This window comes from Anarhichas minor, unplaced genomic scaffold (genome assembly GCF_050575085.1).
Source record: "Anarhichas minor isolate MPS153535 unplaced genomic scaffold, ASM5057508v1 ptg000011l, whole genome shotgun sequence".
Lineage (NCBI taxonomy): Eukaryota > Metazoa > Chordata > Actinopteri > Perciformes > Anarhichadidae > Anarhichas > Anarhichas minor.
In genome coordinates, this window is record NW_027466457.1 from 10,676,294 (window position 1) to 10,699,653 (window position 23,360).

Genomic DNA, 23,360 nt, shown 5'->3' on the forward strand with positions numbered 1-23,360 from the left:
GCCAGACATCCCCTCCAGCTTTGCTTTCACTGAAAAGTTTCCAGTGTTTGAATTAGGATTTGAGGATGAGTTAGGTGCAAAGAAAGCTTGAATGAGAGTTCAGCCCTCGCAGCCTCAGGCTATCATCTGTAATCCTGTCCTTTTGTTGTCTTTGACATTGGCAGCATTGACCAAACCTGCTCGCTTGTCGGTCCATGAGGCACTCTTGATTTTTACCGGTCCGCTCTATTGTCAAGTCCTTTGTGGTGGTTGACATTTGTGATGGGACACTAATGACTCTATATGTCTCGGGGGGAAAGTGTTAAAAACAGCGGCCTCAGGCTCAATATACTCGCAATCACACACATTATGTGCAAAACTGAATTGTTTAGTGGAGGGACATCTTGTTTTCTTCCGCAGGAAGGCTAGAATTGGAGACACCTTGTAGTTTAGGTTTGTTTTTTCCTCCATCTTCTCACCTTGCCTATTTCATCCTTTCTTTCTCTCTTTCTTTCCTTTTTTCCTTGACACCCCACCTGAACTGGCTCCCAGTTAATGGCTAACGGGCAGATCAGTGGCCAGCCGCAGGGGTCCTGAATGACCTTTCAAACCCTCCCAGTTTAGTATTTGCGCTGTCAAAGCTCCACGTGCCACCGTCTGACCTCAACTCTCATTTTCAAACCAGCGACCGTGCGATGGCCTCACAGACAAAGAGCCGGTAGGAGAGGGGCGAGACGGGGAAGTCAGACGAGTTGCCTTTGTTGTGATCACGAGTGTGTCTGGCATTATGTAAATAGTGCTTATCCGGTGTTAATTGCCTCTGCTGCTAGGATGAGCATATTAAACGTGAAGGAAACAATTTACCGCTTTCAAAGTCTCCCCAGGCCACCGTGAATAAGACCGGCCCTGCATTTGTAGACATTGCTAGCACCATCTGCTACCTGTGTCATCTCATCTGCACTCTAAAACTTAATGGGAAATGGCTGATAATTAAAGAATAAATCTGGTTCATTACAACTTGGGTTTTATTTTTCTAGTTTTTACCATTATCTGTCTCTAGAATAAGAACATTGTACGTCAGGTTGATTGCTGAGATCTGGGAATGTGGCGAACAACCAAGGAGAACAGCAAAATGACCACACAAAGTGTTCATTGTAAACATCTATTGTATAGATTGTCCATTTCCCTGTGCAATAAGAGGTTATAACTGTCATGTCACGCCTTCCGTTTCAAGTCAAAATATAATATGATCAAAGCAGTATTTATAGTAGAGATTTTGACGAAGACAGTTACTGAGAGTTGGACAATAAGATTGATCGGTTGCAGTGACTTCCTTGATTTTTGTTGTCACCACGAAGTTGCCAGGCAACTGGGAGAGACTGGCTGTAGCTTCACATTTAAAGAGAAAGATATGAGAGTGGTGTCGATCTTCTCATCGAACTCGCAGCCAGATAGCAAATTAATCCTATTTCCCAAAATGGCTTATTTACAACCTGTGCTGCATCCCTAGATATCAGCAATTACTTTGGTGCCGATGTTTTCATTGCTGATGAAGATGATGGTCACAACTAAAACTAAAAACCAAGTTGTTGTAAACCAGAACGTTCCTTTAAAAGCTAGGTCGTCTTCTCTTGGTATTTTTCACAGGAAGACGACCGAAATGGGGTCCAGACAAAGTGAGGAAAGAGCAGTGGTTGCACTTTTGTATGATCGGTGTGTACTTTGTGTCTTTTTTAGTGTAGAAAATACTCCTACTAGTCCCCTTCATTTATCCTACCTCCTTTCTGCCTCACTCCAGCACGTTTAGAGCTTTTCCATGACAGTTCCCACTTGACTTTCTTCAGTCAGCACATGGATGGCACCATTACTCCTTACAACATCTTTTCACGCCAGCCAGGCCATTTTGCTGATCTGCACAGTACATAGCATCATCCGACTACCCATCTCCTGCCCCCCCCCCCCCCCCCCCCCCCCAAACCAATTACCAGTTATCACCAAGGAGGAGGAGGCTGTTCATCCATTAGTTATTCATCCACCCAAGTGCCGCTTTTACTCTAATTCGATTTTCTCCCTCCATTTTACATTAAAACTCACTCCAAGATGGCAAGATCTTGGAAGTTAAGCACAGAGATTAACTGCAGATCTCTAAATCTCTTCAACAAATATACTCATGCATGTACCATTAACCTTGAACAAGCTGATTAACCTAGCACTCAGTTTCACTCACCAGTCCCAAATCATATTTTGCAGAATTTCATAATCCAGCCAAAATAGGATAGTACAATTATCTATTAATGATGAAGATGGAACGTCGTATTGATCTAATTTCGTGGGAAAGTGATCCTAAGCAGAACAGGAGGATATCGTGGAAATTATTACACTGAGCATCTGACAAAAAGGGCAAAGCACAATATGAAATCTGATGAAATTTTTACCCAACAGTCTTTTGTGTGCAGCATTGTGAGCACCACTGGATGCTTGTGAGTCTTTTCCTTTCTGCCTGTCCTATCTGTGAGCACACTTCAGTGTGTGTGCGTGTGTGTGCGTGTGTGTGCGTGTGTGTGTGTGTGTGTGTGTGTGTGTGTGTGTGTGTGTGTGTGTGTGTGTGTGTGTGTGTGTGTGTGTGTGTGTGTGTGTGTGTGTGTGTGTGTGTGTGTGTGTGTGTGTGTGTGTGTGTGTGTGTGTGTGTGTGTGTGTGTGTGTGTGTGTGTGTGTGCGCGTGCGTGTGTGTGCGCGTTATGGCCATGCTGTGAGTATCAGATGCTCTGGAGAAGCTGTTGCAGGTTTCGACAGCAGCTTTTAATTAATGCAATAACAGTGACCTACAATCAGTGTTTGGCAAGTTACTTGACAATGTTGTTGAATTACATTATTAGGTAATGTTTTACTGCCCACAGCAGACAAGGCCAAGTGCAAAGGAGGAAGTGGTGGCGGTGGCAGTGGTAGTAGAGCTTAGAGCTTTCTTCACTGACACTGCTACTCAACACTTTTGACATTGAGTGTTGGGAGAGTTCATCATAAGATCTCATCTCCCTTTGTCCAGTTGTCCTTGCGCTGAGCGATTGCGGAACGAGATTGGATAATAAAAGCGTGTAAAAAAAGGCAGACCGTGAATGTTAGAGCGGATAGAATGAGCTGATACACTTAGAACGGGTTGCGCAATAAAGGGAGTACTCCACACACGATTGGTGCTCAGAGAAGAAAATTGGCAGAATTCATCAAATGTTCTGCGGGCATAAAACCTCAGCGGCAGCGTGTAGAGCCTTTAATGTGAAAAATAACCCAGGGGGCCGTGTGGAGTGTGTTTTATATGGTTGGAGGGGTTAAAGGAGGCCTGTACATTGGTTCATGTAAAGATGTTGAGGGATTGTCAGATTTCCCCAGTGGTATTCTCTTTCTCTTTCTCTTTCTCTTTCTCTCTCTCTCTTTCGCTCTCTCTCTGTCACTCTCACTCTGTCCCGTGTCATTGGAGCGTTGCTTGAGTCGCTCAGACAGTAGTAGCGCTGGCTGTCTGGGAGTGATTTATGCCGTCATAAGGGCTGCACTGTAGTGGACCTTAGCCCGTATTTTATTCTGACACTTATTATTGAAATGAGACATTTGGGTGTAAAGAGGAACCCAAGCCGTTTTTTTCACAGAGAGGTAGTCATGCTCATATGAACACTCAGCCTTCCAGCATTTGGAATTACATCAGGGAGTATTTAATTCCACGTCTCTACTGAATGCTCCCTTTCTCACTTGTGTACAGTTTTTTTATCTTTGAAAATGCAAATTGAGTTTCACCGGTTTAAAGACGGAATTGCAACGCATTGATGTTGAGCTGCTGTGTGGCGGCTGCTGTTCAGGTGCTTAGAGCTGCAGAAGAGGCAACAGTCAGGCAGCAGTGTCTCAGCTCTATTGTTTTATAGACTCAGTTGAGAAAATCAACAAACAATAGAGTAGCAAAGTGAGAGCAGTCGGTTTTTTTGCCACTCAGGGTCCCGAAGTCAAGTTCATGTTCCGCATAGACAATGTTGCATTAGTGGTAGTTGAAGGATTTCTGAGGCTTGTGTGGACATAAATTATCAGTACAAAAGATGAGCCTCTGTGTACCAAAATATCTGGTTCTTTGATAAAAAGCCAAAGCTGCAGGCTTGTATACATAAACACTTAAGGAGAGAAGTCAGCTATGACTTCCTAGATGCGCTCTGGTGGCCGAGGGGTTTAGGGCATGAACCATGACCTGCAAAATCCTCCGTTCAAGTCCGGCCAGAGACCTTTGTTGCATAGTGTTCCCTATCTCTTTCTTCCCTTATTTGCTGTCACCTCTCTTCTGTTGTCTCACAAATTGAGGCATAAAATGCTCCCCAAAAAAAACTAAGACTTCAAAGGAGAATTTTAGTATGAATCCAATCAGAAATGCAAAATGTTATGACTGCAGCTACTTTGTTAGGGAAATATGCTCATCTATGGATAATATGGATACCACTCTCATGTCTCTACGCTAATTATGATGATGTAGCCAACCGCCAAGTAGCTTAGCTTAGCAAAAAGACTGGATGCAGGAGGAAGCCGCTTGCCTGGCTCTGTCCAAAGGTAACAAAATCCGCACAACTTCATTATCTTAGAGACTCGTGTTGTTCGTGTTAAGAGTTACTAATGATTGAGAAAAACTTTGAAATGGGTCATTCTAGGAGCGAAAAATACTACTGCCCCCTCCAACTTCCCAACTCTATTTGCCTGTGTGAGCAGGTGTATCCCACTATGACTTGTCATGTCTCACCCAGAGTGGGTTGACCTATCCACATTTCATGAGTTCTATCATAACTCTATCAGCCCTCAGTTCAGTGGCAGTAGTCCCTCTTCTGTGTCCAGAGCACAGCTCTAGTGACCATGCTCTCCAACGCTGACAGGTTGCTTCTCCTCTAAAGATGAGGAGCGAGAACAGCCGTGTAATCGACGGTTGTAAGCGCTACACTCCTGGGGCTGGATGACCTACATGTTACACTTTCTCCATCTGCCTGCATACACTTAACACCCCACAGGCTGCCACTCAAACCAGCAGGTGACGGCACACAGGAGATATAGACTGTGTGTAACGGAGGCTCACTGCATGTACAGATGTTAAGCACAACACCCAAGGTTACACACGCTGGTTAAATAGCCTCCGATGCTCTTTCTGAAAGCCTTGTTTACTTGTCTGTGTAGCTGAAGCAGAAAGGATGACCTTCTTTCAATTCAGTGCTTTTCCAGTTCAACCAGGATACGTGTGAAGACGCGTTCTCCTTGTGCACAGCCTAAACTCTATAAAATTAAAAACAAAAACATTTCATTAAGATTCAAAGTGCCACATGCACGCCATAAAGCAATGTATGCAGTTAATTCGAAGGCATAAAAAAGCTAATGGACTATTAGAGTCTACTGCCTGGGGCTGCCGTTTCTCCTCGCAGAAGAAGTACATCAATCACTTCTATCAGTAATCCCCCTGCAAGCTGCCGGCGGTGTCTGTGCCTCCTGCCGTAGAAATGGTCCCTCGGCAGAAGCAGCATCAGATGTGGCTGAAGTTGACATCTTAACAGATAAACTGGCCCCACTTTACTACCACTGTCACTACATTCTGCCCTCGGTCTTTGGAGATATTGATGGAAGGCAGCAGTCGACGAGACAAAGGCACTGACAAAGGAGACGCCTGAGGAGTCCAGCTAAGCTGCTCCTTGTTTGTTCTTTCTTGCTTGTCCTCATAACCTGGAGGATGCTCGATAAGATGGGACACAGATGAGGGAACCTTCAGGATTGTGCTTTGCTGTAGGCGACTACAGGCTCATAGTTGTACCAACAGTGACTTTCTGGTGAAGTTTCCCAGTGAGTCCGTTTGTTGCGCTCAACAGCTCAGAACAGCTTAAAGTGACGCGTGATATTTACTGAAGCGCAGACTTAATGCACTCGGCTGTGTCAGAAGTGCACAATTTTTGGATGTCTTTGTCAATACGGGCCACTGAGAAAAAGAAAGAGAAGGTTTCATGCATTCGTTACACTCCACTAAGCTGGTTTACTGCATTTGTTGTGGGAAGGCTGGTGGTCGTCTCAGGGGGCTTTGAGTGAAAACACATTTCTCGTCTGGCTACAGCTGCTGCAAAGCCATGTGCAAACAGCCAGCAGATGTGTCTTGGTCCAGTTACTCCATCCCAACACACAGTTCTATCCAACTTCACTTTTTCCTGATCATCACCTGGCCCAGTTGTACAGCAAATGATCCCTCGTGAATAATCACCATTTTTTTTTTTTTTTGTTCCAGACCAAGAAGGTGATTCATGTTGACTCTGTGCATAACGGAGCAGTTTTGGCCTTGAAGCACTTGCGGAGCTGCATTGGACTTGATAAACACAACAGCTGCTAAATCATTTGTTGCAAAGAGATTTTGTTTACCAGCAAGTGTTTATGAATGAATATGTATTTGCATACTTTGCATGCACACTTGTGTTAGTGTGACTACATCAAAATATGTGTGATGAAACTTTTAAGAGGCTAAAGCGTGTGCTGAGTGTTAGGGAGTGAATGTGGAAAGAAATGGTGTTTTAAATTTGACAAGATTAAGGATACTTGGGAAATAAGCCAATTCCAAAAAATGATTCCCATCGAAATTCTGCTGTGTAGTCACCTTCGGTAACTTTAGGCATGCTAGCTGATGATGCACTTTGCAGAGCTGTCGCAAGACTTCTCGAGGACTGTGCTGAAGACAGATCATCACTCTGAGAATATCTGCGAGTTTCTAGGAAGCTGCAGCCAGGCCTATAGAAACCCTTCCCATCTGTCAGATAGGACTACAGATCCTACACAGCAAACGGAGGCAGTTTGTTTAGCTGGAAAGACATCAGCCAACGGGACACCACAAGGATGGAAAAGTCCCTCATGCAGTAGTTAAGGCTACTTTATATTCTTGTGTTGATTGGGGATTCATTGTTCCATCTGGCTCTTATGAAAACCATTCAAGAGAATTAAAAAAAAAAAAAACACTCCCTCTTCTTTTTCCTGACGTGTTTCCTCTTGTTTCATTATGTTCATGGAGTATGGCGAGCAAGCACCGAGGCTTGGTAGGAGGAGCCTGGACCGGACAGGGTGTACCAGAGGGAGAGCTGGGAAATTTGATCATTTTTTTTCGGGACTGTCATACGCCATAGGCTGCCTCATTTGTCTGCTCCAACTCCTTTGTTTCCACCAGGCTCCCTGTTCTAGGATTAGCCCGTGGAGCGAGACAAAAGCAGGAAAATAAGACCGAGAGAGAGACAGAGTACTATAGGAAATATATAAGCTAATTATTATATTATAATGTATTCTTATAGTGCTCCATGTTTCTTTAATACAGTGCTTAACTCTAATGTACATGCTGCTGTGCTTAATACCTGCTGACTGGGCAAAAAACTGAATGAAAGCCGGTTTGGAGTATAAGGGAACGAGGGATGAGGGAGGCTGTGCAACTGCACTTTTCCTCTAAATTGCCCTGCAGCTCCATTGGGGTGGTGTTGACCCACTTTATCTCCCACTCAGGTGATTAATGCAATATCGCTACAAACAAAGGTCACATCAGGATGCAGGGGAGCACAGCAAGAGCTCAGGGATTTGTTTGCGGCTACTGTCGGGGCTGAGAAGAACACGTTGTTTGTGGTTTTGTAGGATATAACTCTTAAGACACACATTGAGAAGTGAAAGTCAAAAATAATAAAACACACACATGCATGTTTGAATATACGAATGACCCATTATTATTACCATTATTACATCATACATATTTTTTTCATGTCTTTCGAGAAATAGAGACACATTTTGGTATATGTTGTCTTTGCTTTTCTTTTGTTCACTTAATGAAGTGGTTCCTAAATTGGGGGTTGGGCATGATCAATAGAGAAGGTAATGTTTGCCACAATTGTTTTTCTTGGCTTTTCTTCAGTCTTTTTAATACTGGGTGGTTTAATATTTGCTGTTTTTCAAAAAAACAACAATCTGAGAGTTATAAATGCTTACAGAGATATGCATCCGATAATGAGGGATACCAAATTGGTATGGAGATGTTTTCAAGTAGAGCTGAAGCAAAAAGCTGACTGAAATTGATCGGAGGAAAAATAATTTTGACTTTAATAATCAAGTCATTTTTCAATCAAAGAATATTGAAAAGGGGTGATTATTGTTTGGTTCCAGCTTCTCAAATTGGAGGATTTGTTACTTTTCTTTGTCATACATGGTATATTTTTAGTCTTTGGGCAAAATAAGACACTTGAAGATGTCACCCTGGAGTCTAGGAAATAATATCACTAATAATTTTATTCAAAAATGAAGTAGATCAATTTATGTAGAAAATAATAAAATGCAGCCCGAGTCACAAACCAAAACAGTTGGGAAACACAGACATAGTGCTGTATAACCACATACTGATCTGTTACTGTAAGTCAAAGGAAATCTGTGCAAAGACACAAGAAACAGACATATTTATTATACAAAAGATCTCCGCTGAGCCTGGCTTTCTGCTAGCATTTATGCTGTCAGCGTCTGTCAATACTTTAATGCTGCTTGAAACATGTCGAGTTATTTTTCAAAATGTACTCTGTCGAATCCAGTGAGATGTGTCATAGCACATGCACGAGTGAAGAGTAAGTGGTGGAACATCTATAGTGTTGAAAATGAACGCTCTCTCTGTAGGCGTTCCCCCATGACTTCTGTATCGTTTCATTTAGAGACACCAAATATACAAACTGTTGACTGCTCCTGAATTTAGGCTTGCTGTATACCTTGCTGTATTCTTCCACGGTTATCATTTAAAGTGATTTCAGTTTGCAGTGCGAGCAAAATGCCCCACTTTAAAACTGTATTTCAATACAAAAGCCAGTGTAATTATGCTCTCTGCCTTCTTTTTTCTTTTTGCTGTTATCTATATTATAATCTCTTGTTTCAGTGTTTATACTAAAGCGCACTCTCTAAGGTATTCCACCATCATGGTTTCTCTTCCAGAGAAATTACTGGTGTTAAATGAAGCAATGATTTTCTTTATATGTGCCAGCTGTAGTGCAAATGGGTTTCAGCCTGCCAGGAAATCCAGTTAATTTTGTGAAGATGAGGTTGAAGATGGACAGAGTTAACCAGAAGCCATTTGGGCTTTGAACCAACATTCAGATAATGTTGCAATCAAACTGTGCTTTTGTGTGTATGTTTTCCAATGTTCTATTTCTACAGATTTCATTTTTAAAATCATTTAAGAAGACATTCAGGAACAAACGTACATCTCGATCTAAATGCATTCACCCTGAACACAACTGTAGAGCTGCAGAAGCAATATGGCGAAATAGCCCTGAGCGCACAATGTTGTCTTCGTACAGTTTGTTGCATATTCATTCAGAGACTATGGAGGGCCTTTGTTGGGATCTGATGCTAAAGTTTCCCAGTAAAGGTTGAGGCTGGCAGAGGCTATTAAATGAACATCAACACATTAAAATAAACATCCAGAAGTCATATATGAGTACGTGCTGATGAAGGAGGCTGGGGAGGTGGACGGAGATACATTCCTGAAAGCAGGCAGCTGTGTAGTACCGAGAATGTAGAGCGCCGTGTTTCTGTATGCAGACTGAATGAGCACCAAATGTTTATACAGACTAACGGACATGGATGTATGTGGGGGTGTATGCCCGAGGCTTTTACATCCATTCCTCAGACCTGCATCTTTTACTTGAGCAGGAATAGAAGTAATATGAGCTCCATCTAAGTCTTCCCTCTTGGATTTTTCATTGGCTTTTAGTTTAATGTCACTCAGCCAGAAAACTCTGGTTCTTTGGCTGTGCATACTGAGATCAGCTGAACCAATAATCACAACAACAGCTCTGCTTTCATCAAATGTTTCTATAGCAACAGTCAACAAAAAAGCACACAGTTTTAATATCACAGACAAAATACATATATATGTATGTGTGTATAATATTTCCTTCTCCTCTAAAGGTGAATGGTAAGGAGTTGTCCAAGTCCAGCCATGAGGAGACTGTGGAGGCCTTTCGCGATGCCAAGGACCCCGTCGTGGTGCAGGTCATCAGGCGGACCCCTAGCGGCCGCCCCCACGGACCCCCTCAGGAAATCCATGTGGTGGATGTGTGCACTCAGACCGACATCACCTTTGAACACATCATGGCGCTGGCAAAGCTCCGGCCTTCGACCCCTCCTGTGCCTGACGTCTGTCCCTTCCTGCTCTCTGACAGGTACGCACAATCGGAAATGCATTTTGTTTTCATTTCATTTGACATCTCTGTCAACCAGGGCTTCTCAACTTTTGTAACTTAAGGCGTCCCAAAAATTCTGGAGGTCCACCGTCCCAAATAAATGAGGACAAAAACAACGTGTCGTTGCAAAAAGAAAAGAAGAAAAAAATAAACTGGGCTGTTAATTTCTGTCATGCCACTGTCAGCTGTAATGACCAAAATAAATTACCCTCACCCATCACTGCCTTCCATTATGAATCCATATTTAATGTATTCTGTCATATTTCCTCACCACAGGCTTTGGAGCTTTTACTGGCGCAGTGTTTTCTCTATTTTGTGGCACTGCATCCAAGGGAAGATTAGCGAGCTAACGGCGGCAAAACACTTTAGTATCTACCTCATGATGTTGCAAATTTGCGATATCTCGGTGATATCCAAACGTAACTCGTCATTAAAATGATGATGTTTAGTTTAACATATTTTATTTATGTGAATTGTTGAGCACATTTAGATACAATAATAACTAGCTTTTGTGTTTTTGCCGACTAGATGGCGCTCCGAGGCTCACCCATGGGTGGTCAAATACATTGTGATTCAAAACAGCAATTATAGTTTGAAGGATATCAGTGATTTGATATAATTCATCTTATTCTTATTTAATTCAATACAATTACAAATTATTTCTGTTCAATGCCTCAGGAGTTTGTTGTTGTGTCCTTGCTTTGACTTTGGCTGTGACTTGAGGTAATTAAGGGGGGGGGGGGGGGGGGGGTAGTTAGACATGTTGAGCTATGAAGCAGAAATATCAGCGTTTGCAGGATTAGCATTACAAGTATGCAAGACGCCTGTAAAATATAAATGAATTATCTAACCATCTGTATAGTCTGACAAATCTAGATTTGTTTGATGAATGAGCCTCTCGATGTCCTTCAAGTCTTCTCACCAATAGGACACTAAATTACAAAAAAGAGAAATAAAGGACAGGGCTAATTGTTCCCAATTAAACATTAACACAGAATGCATGTGTGTAGTGTGCGGGCCTTTTTGATGTTTAGCATTTATTTAAATGTATCACTAAGTATGATAAAGTTGAGAATATCATAAGCAATTCATGTCCACTAAAATGTTGTCATTTATGACAGCCTGAAGTGACTTTAATATTCAGTTTGACTTCTATAATCTGGTTTCCCCTGTCACTATATAGCACATCTATAAAATAAATGTCACCCTCTTTATGATACTGTACTATTTTTTTAGAAGCTGATCATGCAAAGAAACATAACTCAGCTGTAAAATTAATTATGTTTGTTGAGCGTATATGTCTATAAATATAGAAGAGATGAAAGGACACACGTGGGTTACTTTGTGTGCAAAGTGACTCAAAACAACAGTGTGTGTGTGGTATCACTTGAAGTCTAATCACACCTCATCTGGATGCTGGGAAGTGAAATACCTCAAAGACATGCTTTTATTGTTTATGTGGGAGGAAGGCATAAAAATATGCACAAAAGTGATCTTGAGAGTTTTAAGTATCAGCTAGAGGTTTTCCTGGAGAACAACAAAAGGAACAGGGTTCATTATTTCCTCTTCTGGCATTTTAGTTTATATTCTCTTCATCTCAAAGGAGGAGTAAACTGAGAACAAGAAAAGTTTAGCATAAAGGAATATCTGGGTTTCACCTCTTGGGAATGAGACGATGGCAATGCAGGAGCTTCAGAGCACAGAACAGGGAAGTCAAGAAGGTCTCCACAATCATAAACATCTTGTATTCTTTAAGTATCTGTTGCCATTTGTTATTGTAGACTTGCTTTGATTATTGCTTGCCTAGACGATCATTATAAAAAACATAAAAAAACGTGTTATTGTCAGTGTTACACGCTGGATTTGAAGTACTGTATACATGACCTGATCAAAATCATCGCCACACCTATATATCTCACTCAATATCACCATACAATCCCCCACGGGGCCTTCCTGCCATAATTGGAGCTGCTTGGCGTATCCATTTTGACTCATTGAGGGTTTACAAGGTGATTAAAGCAAATGGGCTAATAAAAAGCTAGGCAACACGTGCATCGTGTGCTCGCAGGCTACTCACAGCCCCAGGCCGAGCCCAAATGTAATCAATGTGTCCCATAAAACTCACATTTTCTTCTCCTCATCTGAGATCAGGTGCACAATCCAATATACAGCAGCTTTTATTGATGTAACAAATGTTTGTCACTCCTATTTTTGAGGCTAGATTGTAAATTTGTAATTATATTCTTTGCACCTTCTGCCAAATGTTGTTGTATTTGTAATATCGAAGCATCACAGTATGAAGCAATCTGACGTTTACCAGTCTGGTTTTGTGACTGCAAGATTGTTTGAGACAGTTTTACAGTGCTGGGTAATCTGAGAGTCAGACAGCCCCTGAACACATCACTCGACGTGTTCAACAGAGTCTCTTTCTGAAGTTTTTTTTTGTCCACCGTGATTATCTTGTGTGGCACTGAAGCTGCTCATCGTGTTAGGCCCTCACAATGCTGTCTTGTTCAGTGACTCAGGGAAGCATAATAGAGTTACATTGTACAATGTGGGGGGTTTTGTCTGTCAAGAGTAGGAAGCAAATTATGTGGATATGCTGTTATTAACAAGGGGCTGTATTTTCATCACACACACACTCCAGCGGCACTGAAAGCCCTTGACAAATCCTTTATTCGTCCAATTCCAGCAAAGACGAAGGCGAAGGGAATCCTGTCACTTAGAGGTATTGAATGCATTTGAAAGTAACGCCCACCTCACCTCCTCTTTTCTGCCTCACTCCCCGTCTGTCTTTCCCTCTTTTTCTTCCTCTGCCTGTCTCTCCCCCCCGACAGCTGTCATTCTCTTCATACAATGGACCAGGATTACTATGAAGGGACGGGCTACCTCTCCCCCGTTCCAGCTGACGGAGAGAGGACAGAGGAGTTTGAGTACGAGGTAGGAATCACACTTGAGACCACTGATTACTAAAAACCTCACAGACTCATTAGCATGGCTTATATTATCGGTTCATTTAATCTATTGGTACAAACGTTGCAGTACCGAAATACCAAAGATGGAAAGAGAAATAGTGTTGCCATTATATAGTTTGTACACCAGAAAGCACGGAGAAGTTTATATTTCGACTGTAAATGTAAGCTTTACTGCATATCATCAATGAAAACACCTACTGCACTGGAGTGGCTTAATGGTTCTGGGTTAAGGTTACAAAATGAGTAGTGGCCAATAATATTGTTATTGTTATGGATATTGGACTCAAAAGTCCAGTATAAGTTGGGCTTTACTGCTAACAAACAAGTTCAGTGATGAATTGCTGAAATTTAGCACCGAGTTGCACCCTTGTGTACAAAAGCAAACACACATATGACTTCTCCAGTACGTGGACACACACTCCCTGAACACTCCATATTTAATGATGCTTAGCAATTGGTGGAAGGTCCCAAACACTAATTGACTCCACAGGCAGATCCCAGGGGGACAGTAGTGGCAGATGATGAGGCACATTGCAGGCAGCTTGAAAAAAAAAAAGCCTCTGCTTCCATTGGAAATGATGAGACGCCTCCATGTTTTCACTTTTTGTCTACAAGTCAAACAGAGAAAGTTGAAAGCCTTCAAAGAGCGACGTCGTTACCTGAGACTCACTAATTGTTTTCACAACTCTGGAAGGAAACAGCTAACTGTGACTGTGAGCTTGATCAGATCCAATTAAAGTGAGGTGTGTATGTTAGGTGCTAGAAAAAAACAAATATAGAAACACATTTCTTTGCTTCTGTATCCTTACCGGAGTGTAAGTAACAGGAGCAGTTGGGTAGGTGATGGTTCGAAGGCTGTTGATCTCTGACACGTACAGATGGATACTGATGAACAGATTCAGGTGTGACGGGAAGAGATAAACAGACTTTGTCTCCGCTCTCTACTTGGTCCAATATCCTTTTATTTCCGAGTCATTGAGGTGCAAGCATATCGCCAGCGAGGGCCCCCGACTGGTCTGATGTATGATGATTGCTCACCCCTCCCTCATCATATTTGCTTCATTTGAATTTGTTCTGAATGCTTCCACCCACTGAGCTTAAGCTGTTTCTTCGCATCCTAAAGAGATTTGTGCACCCGCTTGAATCCCGGTGTCAAATCGGAACAAATATAATATATTAAAGCCTCTCTTTATGCCTCATTGCCATTAACAAATCCTATTATTTTGTGTATGCTTTGTGGCCTGCACCGTTCTTTTATTTCATGCTCTGCGAGTTAGATATTGAGCTAATGCGGCCCTACTTACTGTATGTCAACTGAAAACGCTGCGAGGGGGATGTAGGCAAAAGCTGAAAAGCCACTTTCAGAGTCGACCTGATCCCTCACTCCCCGCTGAAGGAGACGAAAGAGAATAAAGGAAAGACATTTCTTTAAATTACCTTTTGTTTGAGATGAAAACGCACAGTGGGTGAGAGCAGTTTGCCACCACATCACAGAGAAACCATCTAAATCGAGTTCACCTTTCTAAAACACCAGGACGTTGATGTTTCTGTTTAGGGTAATCAACATGTGAGAGTCGTAGTTGATGAGGTGGAGATAATGCCAGATGCCACCACAGAAAAACACATTCATACTACACTGTATATTTTAAAGCTGTTTTTGGCTCCTGATAACTCTTATTTTTCTTGTACTTAATAGATTAACGGCCACAGGATACACCACGGCTGTTTTCAGCTAAACCGGTTTGATAGATCCTCTGGATGCCACCTGCAGAACACCAAAACGCAGTCAGACAAAGTTAGCAACTAGCTGATGAAAAGTGGAGCATTTAGCAGTTAAAGAAGCAGATATGTTGTTGTTTACAGCTTGTTGTGCTGTCCCTACTTGGCAAAAAAGTGAATGCAGGTTTATGGAGCAGGGTTACTGGTGGTGCTCTACGGCTAGTGATTAAAATGTAACTGGAGTACAAGATTAAAGAAACTCAGTTAGTGCAGCTAGACCCGTGTACTCGTACAGTAACATAAATGAGTTAACTAGGTTTTTACAAGAGCACATGTTCATGAAAGACTGCAGACGGGGAGAGTATCGCTGTCCTTTCTATGTAGCTAGATGAAAGGAAGCACCACATTTGCATCCAAAGTAATTAAATCCAACCAACTCCGAGTCGAACTGAAATGACAATAGACGTATCTGTAAAGGTACATTTCCACAGTTTGAACATTTGACTACCTGTGAAAGTCAGACATTTTCAATTTAAGTCTGTGGCTACAGAATCGTATACACGGTCAGTAAGGCTGCATAGATTTAAAATATGTTCACGGGTAGTGGGTCAAGAAATCTCATTAGGGACTGGTTTTACATTGACCAAGTTGCCTCAGTTCATATAAATCATTCTCCAATTTCCCACCATATGCTGATTTCTTTCTTTTTCCTCGGGACTGACCGTCGTATTCCACCATAACATTTTCCAAGTGCATCTCCCTACCGCACTACGTCTCCCTCTATCTCAAAAACCTCTTTAAAATAAGTCCTACTGCACTTATCAAGCCAGGCGAGGAGGATTTGAGTGGATTTGTAAAGTACATTGTATCTCAGTTAATTCAATTGTTCATTCTAGGCAATGGAGAATTTCTCTGCCACCCCAAAAACTGAACAAACCATAAACTCTCTGTCCTTTCTGATGGTTGGCTTATTTGGATTCATAAAACACAGGCCGTGTCTGAATTTCACACAGAAACATCACACATTTTCTACAAACCCTTGATGTGAATGCAGCCACAACACCACGTTAGTAACCATTCCTTTGATTAGTTTCGGTGAGTTCTGAAGAAGCAAAGTACTCCAAGCTCAGAGATAGTCTCCCCTCTTTTCCTGCCAGTGGAAGCCATCCATGCATTTGTGACTGCTTTTTCAATTACTGGTAATCAAAGGCGGGATTATTATGACAGCATCCAATGTGCTTTGATGGTGGGCGGCAATCTTCCCCTAATCACGCCATCGCAGTCCTTAATTTACCGTCAGCCCTCGTCCCCGTGCCATGCTGCAATCACCTGCCTCAGAGGAAGGGAGCTCGCCTGGAAAATGGACGGAAAAAAATCAAAAGGAAAGAGGAGAGATGGAGATTGGTGAAAGACAACCTCCTTTTACTGAGGCATCCGAGTGTGAGTGGGTGTTTTTTTTACACGATATCGTCTTTAAAACAAGAAAGCAAAGGGAACATCTGGTGAAGAAAAAGGGTGAAATAAGTGTGCTGCACATAGTTAAACAAACGCACAGGGTTGATGTTTCATCCAACATGCTGTAATTGTAGCAATCTATCTTCTCTGATCATTTAGCCACAGGTCTACTGCACTATATCTAGCCATTAATTAGTCAGAAGTAACTTTAGGCTTGTTCCACAGAGCCACATAGAGATGATGTACTACCTCACACCTCTGCTATGCCTCCACCTCAGCAATTAATTTGTGTGGTTTATTTTTAGACAGATGTCTCCAAGACATTGCTAGGGATTTCAATATTTCTCACGGTTATCCGACAACTTCTCACATCATATTAGCATGCAAGATGTGCGCCGTCTCTGTAGCTCCCATTACCTCCATGACTGCTTCGTTGCATCAGATGTGCCGCTTTAAAATCTCCACCAACAAAAATGGTGGTAGCTCATCATTAGTAATATTTTTAATGTAGCTACAATCAGTGATTTCTTTTCAGCTCGCTTTGTTCAGGTAGTCGGCACCAGAACTTCTCACCCTTTTCACGTTGTATCCTTACTTAGCAGCGGGGATTTGAAGTTGTCATCGTCGCTTCTGAGACAGTCCATTAAAGATCTGAGCTCCCCGTCAGGTGTAGGCTGTCGGGAAAGATAAAACGACAAAGCTCAGATGATGTCGTTTTACTTCAGCTCTTTTTCACTGTGTCTGTGTGAATATGTGTGCTCTGCTGAACACACTTGTGTGTAAGCATGAGGATTGCATAGGGATGGAGGAACTACTTTTTTTGTGTATGAGTGAGTATGGAAGTGTGTGTAGCCCAGCCACAGCAGCTCCCTGGTCCAAAAACACCTCAACAGTCTCTCAATATGTGAGAAAAGCAGAGGCAGAGAAGTGTAGAATGAAAGTAGTGACAAGGGAGAAGGAGGAAACGGGAATTGAGCCAAAAGATGTTTGTGTGTGTGAGAGGAAGTGGGGGGTTATAAACAGCTTTGGAGGGGTAGCCAGAGGCAGCAGGTGGCGACTCTCTGGCAGCGGTATTGGCCTTTTCTCCATCTTCCCCTCATCTATCCCTGGTCAGACTTCACCGCCCTGCTTGTCCCATTCCCAAAGCCACATCTGACACGTGTAACCAGCCAACCCACACTTGTCACAGAGGAAATTAATCTCTCTGTTTCTATGTGAGGCCCCTCTGAGCCCCACCAGAACCATCACAGCCGCCTACATCCTCCTCTCCGCTCAACCACCTCGCTCCTGCTGCTGAGCGTTGGTGTGTTTCTGCTCTAATGAAGACTTTGGGAGGCGAGGCCATTTCACACTTGATTCCCTCCAACACCCTTGATATGTTTCAGCATTTAGAGATGGGGCACAGGCTTGTGCCGTTTGGTGTTTGGCTGCACCTCTGTTGTGGGAAACCTAGAGTGAAAAGTGCTTTATGTACATTAACTGTCTTGCAAGCTTGGGGAAAGTTGGACCTTATGTTTGGTTCCATCTTCACGACATACTTTAGATATTAGATGAGCGGGGGGGGGGGGGGGGCTGTGCCACTCACTCAAGTTCCAGCAATCTCACTTTCTGTTGTGAACTTAAATGAAGAATTCATGTTGACGCCGGGGTACTTTGCTGTGTTCCAAGAGGCTCGTGGGAAATTTTACGACCACTGATTTGTAAGTCAATAGTTTGTTGATTTCCACCCGAGGGAAGATGAGGAATACTTTAGCACTGCAGCAAATATGTATATTCCGTAGCATTAGCATAATTACAGTTTATTTATAGTCTAATATTCGACAACTTGGCAAAGGCTTGAAAGAAAAACACTTGAGGTCCTCTGGCATTTATCAAAGCCCCCACTGATCAAACTCTGAGCTGAGAATGTCTTTCATGATCAAACACTTTCAGACTCAAAAACCTCAGACGGGAGTTGGCAATCCAGACTCAATAAGCATCTTAAAAACAAGTCAGATTGTGTGCTGAAAGTTGAAGAACATTGTTATCTGATCTTCAGTGGAGCAGAAACGTAGTCTTTGTGTAGCCATTGTTGTGCGTCAAGATTCATGATAAGCGTATAGAATATATTTCAAGTGTCCGATCAGTTTCTGCTTCTTCATTAAAGGTTACAGAGGTCCTCTATGTTAGCAAAACAATATCATAAAATGGACATTGAAAAACTGGGCAACCCCCATCTCCTAAGGAAGATTGTGTGATGTGATCAACAACCCCTGAACAGCTGCTAAATGGACCTTGTGGTTGCCTTTGCTTCAGGGTCAGTCGGTGCACCTCTAGTTCAGACTGAAATGTCTCGACAAATAGATGGATTGCCATGAAATTTGGCAAAGACATTCATGCCCCCTTCAACTAATGACATCCCCATCAGCTTCAGGTATACTTTGTTTAGTGCTAGCTGGTACATTTTAGCATGCTGGCGTGCTAAAATACAATGTTGAACATGGTCAACCTTACACCTGGTAAACATCAGCATGTTAGCATCCCCATAGTTGGCATCAGACAATATTATTTAGCTCAAAGCACTGCCAGTCTGTAGACTCTTAGTTTTGTTAGTGTTGATGTTACATGTCCTGTGTTTTCCCTCTTATCTACATAGGAAGTGGAATTGTGTCGACTCAACAGCCAAGAGAAGTTGGGACTAACTCTGTGCTACAGAACAGATGAAGAGGAGGATGTAGCCATCTATGTCAGTGAGGTGAGTAGATAACGTCCCCTTCGAGATTGTAGACTCGAATGACTTGTATCTCCAACTTGGTTTGGCACGAAGAAGCATTAACTTTTCACTCAAGTTTTTCATTTGAGAACTCTCTAAACACAGAATCGTCTCTGTTTCATCTTTCCCTGCTATGCTTTGCTGCTGGAGATACTGTGAATAAACATGCAACATAAATGTATCCATCTCCTGCTAGCTATTGTTTTTGCCAACCACCACAGTTACGACTGCCAGCTGAATGAAATGAAATATGAATACTCTTGGGGCCAAAGGTATATGCATATTCTACAGACTTCTTCAGATTTCAGTTCTTTGAAGTCTCACATTTACATATCATACACTGTTGTAGAAACAGAGAGTTATCTTGGCTAGATTAGATTGCTTCAGTATGCCTAAACAACTGAGAAAGCTACACTTCCGAGACTAAATCAATTATGACATTTAATATTCATCTTCCAATGTATGATTTACTTAAGTATTCATGCCAGCAAAGCAGGTTTTTTCTATTGGTTACAGCAATTAAAATTCAACCCTTTCATCAAGTACAAATGACATTATTGGACAGTTTGGCGATGTTCTAACTGCAGGACGGCACTGTCAGTTCTAAATATGAAATGACTGCCATGACAGATAAAAAACAAACACTTTCAGGTCTTGTTGTTGTTGTGATGTGCATGTTAGCTAAATTTACTCTTGCATCCATTTATCTCCCACTTGTTGGAAGCATAAAAAAAAATACTGTATTCCATTCTGCTCAACTTTCTCTCCGGTTCGTTTGAAGTTGAGTCGGACCCTGCAAGGTGTTCGCTTTGAGAGCTGAGCAGAATATAAATCACTGTGGTCCGTGGCTCCTGGCAGCATCCTTAAGCGTTCGTTCTGCAAAAAAAAGTAGGGTAAGAGGTGTGTGCTGCATTTAGATGAGGTGGCTGAATGTCACTGTATACAGGATGTGTTCGAGAAGGTGTTGCTCTGATCTCGCATAAGTAGAGAGAGCACGTCAACATGGAGTTAAGAACAATGCAAGGTCATTTTACAACAAGCTTCATTTCCCAACTTTGTAGCGCTTGATGAATGGCCACATTGTCTTTTACGCCATGTTGTTAGTTAAATTGATCTCCCTTTGTTTCCATTGTACCTCACAGCACAGTGGTTAAATAATTCAGAAGAACAAGAGCTGAAAGGTACATTTCCTTAGGTTCATCCATTTTCTATACCTGTTTAATTCTGTTTTCGGGGCACAGGGGGCTGCAGTCTATCCCAGCATGTATAGGGCAAAAAGGCAGAGTCTATCCTGGACAGGTCACCAGTCCTGTCTACCACAGGGCCAACAGACAATTCAGAGTGCTCTGTTCATCCTCACCCTCTTTTTCTTTAGTTGTCCTCCAGATTGTTTTAAACTAAACAGAAAGGACCAAAGCTGAGAGTCGGACAAAAATGTAACCAAAGCCGTTTTGCCACTCACAATGACATCTTCAACAATAAATAGATTCCTTAATTTATCTCTATTTCAGTTTCCAGTTTGTTGTAGGTCTCTCAGGGTTTGGGTTCTCTCCCCATAACTGCAGAAAGATTACATTCAATTTCCTCAGTTCCCTCCATTTCTGTCCAGTGACTTTCCTCCCAGTTTAATGAGTGTCCCTCTGTGTAGGAGTGGACTATCATGAAGATGGAGTACCACAGCACCTCACCATCTCCAGAAATCCCGCCCGTTAGGATAGAATGAAACCAATGGCCCCAGACACCGATTGATTGGCCGATGAAAGAGTGTCCTGCCCTCCTGTCCACAGGCATTATTTACAGGAGAAGCATGTACATCATGTGTTGAGGCGCAGTTACAGGCTGTAAATGCTGTATACAGAGTTTGGTGCTATATTACAACTAAGGCGGGGAACAATGGAGGTTTTAAGTGATAAAGGTGATGCTCAGAGTTAATGGCTTTGAAAACTGACCAGGCAGCTGCAGGAACGCTATTTGACATCTAAGATCTTCCCATGTTGGCATACCTATTGTTTGCTGCTCACATAAATAATAACAGTCCCGACATGTCTAGCTGGGTGATATCTACATAATGAGTTGAACCGTTTTCTTTTCAGGCGCTCCTTGATTCTCTTTAATGAAGGCTAAAAGTGTTTAAGAGGCATATTTTGTTCCTTCTACCGTCACAGATCAGTCCAAACAGCATCGCTGCCAGAGATGGACGCATCCGAGAGGGGGATCGCATTTTACAGGTACAGCAGGGCGCTCTCTCTCTCTCTCTCTCTCTCGCTCTCACTGGCCCCCTTCCACACCAGCTTTCATTAGATTCAATATAAAAAAAACCTGCTTTTATTTTGTCGCACTCAACCACTGTCTCCCAGCACGAGTGCCCATTCATTTTTAATGGCAGCACATTAAAGGGGGAACTCTGCCCCGCTGTGACTGTTAGAGGGGGAGAACTGCCCCCCTGGCTGTTTTAGTTACCGACTCAGCACCAACAGGGGTTTTTAAGAGTTCTGGTTCAGGACGGCGCTGTGCTGCAGCTCACTGCCTCCGGTGGGATAGCTGAGAGGCTATGACTGTTATTAGCCCCTAACTTCATCTTCAGGCCTGAGATTAAGAGGAATTCTGCGACCAAGAAGGAGCAGCAGTTGTCAGGGTTGACTGCTGTATAGTGGTTGACTGCTGTATAGTGTTGCCTCTGTGTGTAAGGTGGGTAATTATTGTTTTTTAATACCCTCTAATTGTAATGGCATTTATATCGTTATTAAATTGTTATGACAAACAATTGCCCATTCTGGAGACAGAGCAACATTAGCATTTATTTGGAGCAGTGTGTTTAGCCACCTGACGAATACAAGTCTAATATTCACTGTATTTTAAGCTATGTTTTGGTCACCACCATCTCTTGAAGGAAATATAGGGCCATTTAGCTTGCTAGATGCTAACAATTTTCGACACGTAGCATAGCACTCTTCCCTACCTTCCCAGGTTCATTAGAGCCTTTTCAGCGCACACAGTTGCCTGCTGCTGCTGCTGGAAACATGAGTGATGAGAGTGGAGTTTGCAGGTCCAGAAAACCAGTAGAGCTTGGTGGAACAGCAGAGTTGGGTGATGAGGGTCTGTGGGTTTGTCACTACAACATCCTTCAGATTACACATCATTTGATCTATTGCTAATATAAAGACTATTGATTAGTGTAGCTTTAGCTGCAGATTAGCAATTGAAAGTAGCGTACCGGGATTGGTGATTTTATCAACACAAAGAGGCAATGAACTATTCTAACAGAAGTGAAGATCTATACATTGAGGAACACAGTAGTATGCTATGGAGAGAATGTATTTTAATCAATACAGTAGAACAAGAGGGGAAACAGGATGTGCAAGTGATTATTTGATGCGTGGGGCAGATGCATAAGCACTGTTTAATTCTAATTGTCTACCGGTGTCTACCATGTGTTGTGTGACTGATTTGAGCCAGAGGAGGGAGTGTGTGTGTGTGTGTTTGTGAGGCAGACCAGTACTCTGGCACTATTATCCACCAGTGACAGGGCCATTACTCTGCCTGCAAAAAGATGGACGCCCCCTGTCAGTGGGCAGTTAATTGTACGGCGAGATGCATGTGCGCTGCCGGATACTTTGGTGAACACAACAGCTCTGTCGGCCCTCGGCCACTGTCCCATTCATAATCACTGCTGGGTCCTGCTTCATATTAGAGAGCATCACAGAGTGTTTACAATTTCCCCAGGAAAAAAAGGCATTATTGTGCTGTGCCACTTTTATTGTGGTACTTTGTTTTTCTTTAGGGTCTTTGTATTGGAGAGAATTAATTCTGCCCCTGTGTGTGTGTGGATATATATGTGCCTGTGTTCAAATATTTTCATTTGTGTATACAATACATGTTTGCTCGCTTGTATCCGACTTAATAGTGAGTGTGCTAATCGCGTTTGTATGTCATCCTCAGATTAATGGCCAGGACGTACAAGACAGAGAGGAAGCAATGGCTGCACTCTCCAATGACGAGAGTAGGAACATCGTACTGCTGGTTGCCAGACCTGAGATGCAGGTTAGAAATGACCACGCTGATATACTGCATCTTTCTTTGCCATTGACTAAAACACCTACTGTTGGCCTAGCACGGGTAAAGAAAGAACAGGAAGCATAGATTACAGCCCTGAATGTTTGTCATTTACATTATATTTGCTCAGAGTAAACCTTTGCAATCTGGGGGAGCCAACCCTCCCCTCCACCAAAAACCACTCCAAGTGGAAGC

General features: G+C 42.5%; 1 protein-coding gene across 1 annotated transcript in view; it reads left to right on the forward strand.

The window, feature by feature from the left end:
- The window catches only part of LOC142947661 (PDZ domain-containing RING finger protein 4), a 44,993-nt gene that overhangs the window by 18,391 nt on the left and 3,242 nt on the right, over positions 1 to 23,360 (forward strand). Inside the window, exons 2-6 of the mRNA XM_076089402.1 lie at positions 9,937 to 10,190; positions 13,049 to 13,151; positions 18,996 to 19,094; positions 21,278 to 21,340; positions 23,052 to 23,153. Coding sequence (XP_075945517.1) covers positions 9,937 to 10,190; positions 13,049 to 13,151; positions 18,996 to 19,094; positions 21,278 to 21,340; positions 23,052 to 23,153 — 621 coding nt within the window. The remainder of the gene's footprint in view (positions 1 to 9,936; positions 10,191 to 13,048; positions 13,152 to 18,995; positions 19,095 to 21,277; positions 21,341 to 23,051; positions 23,154 to 23,360) is intronic.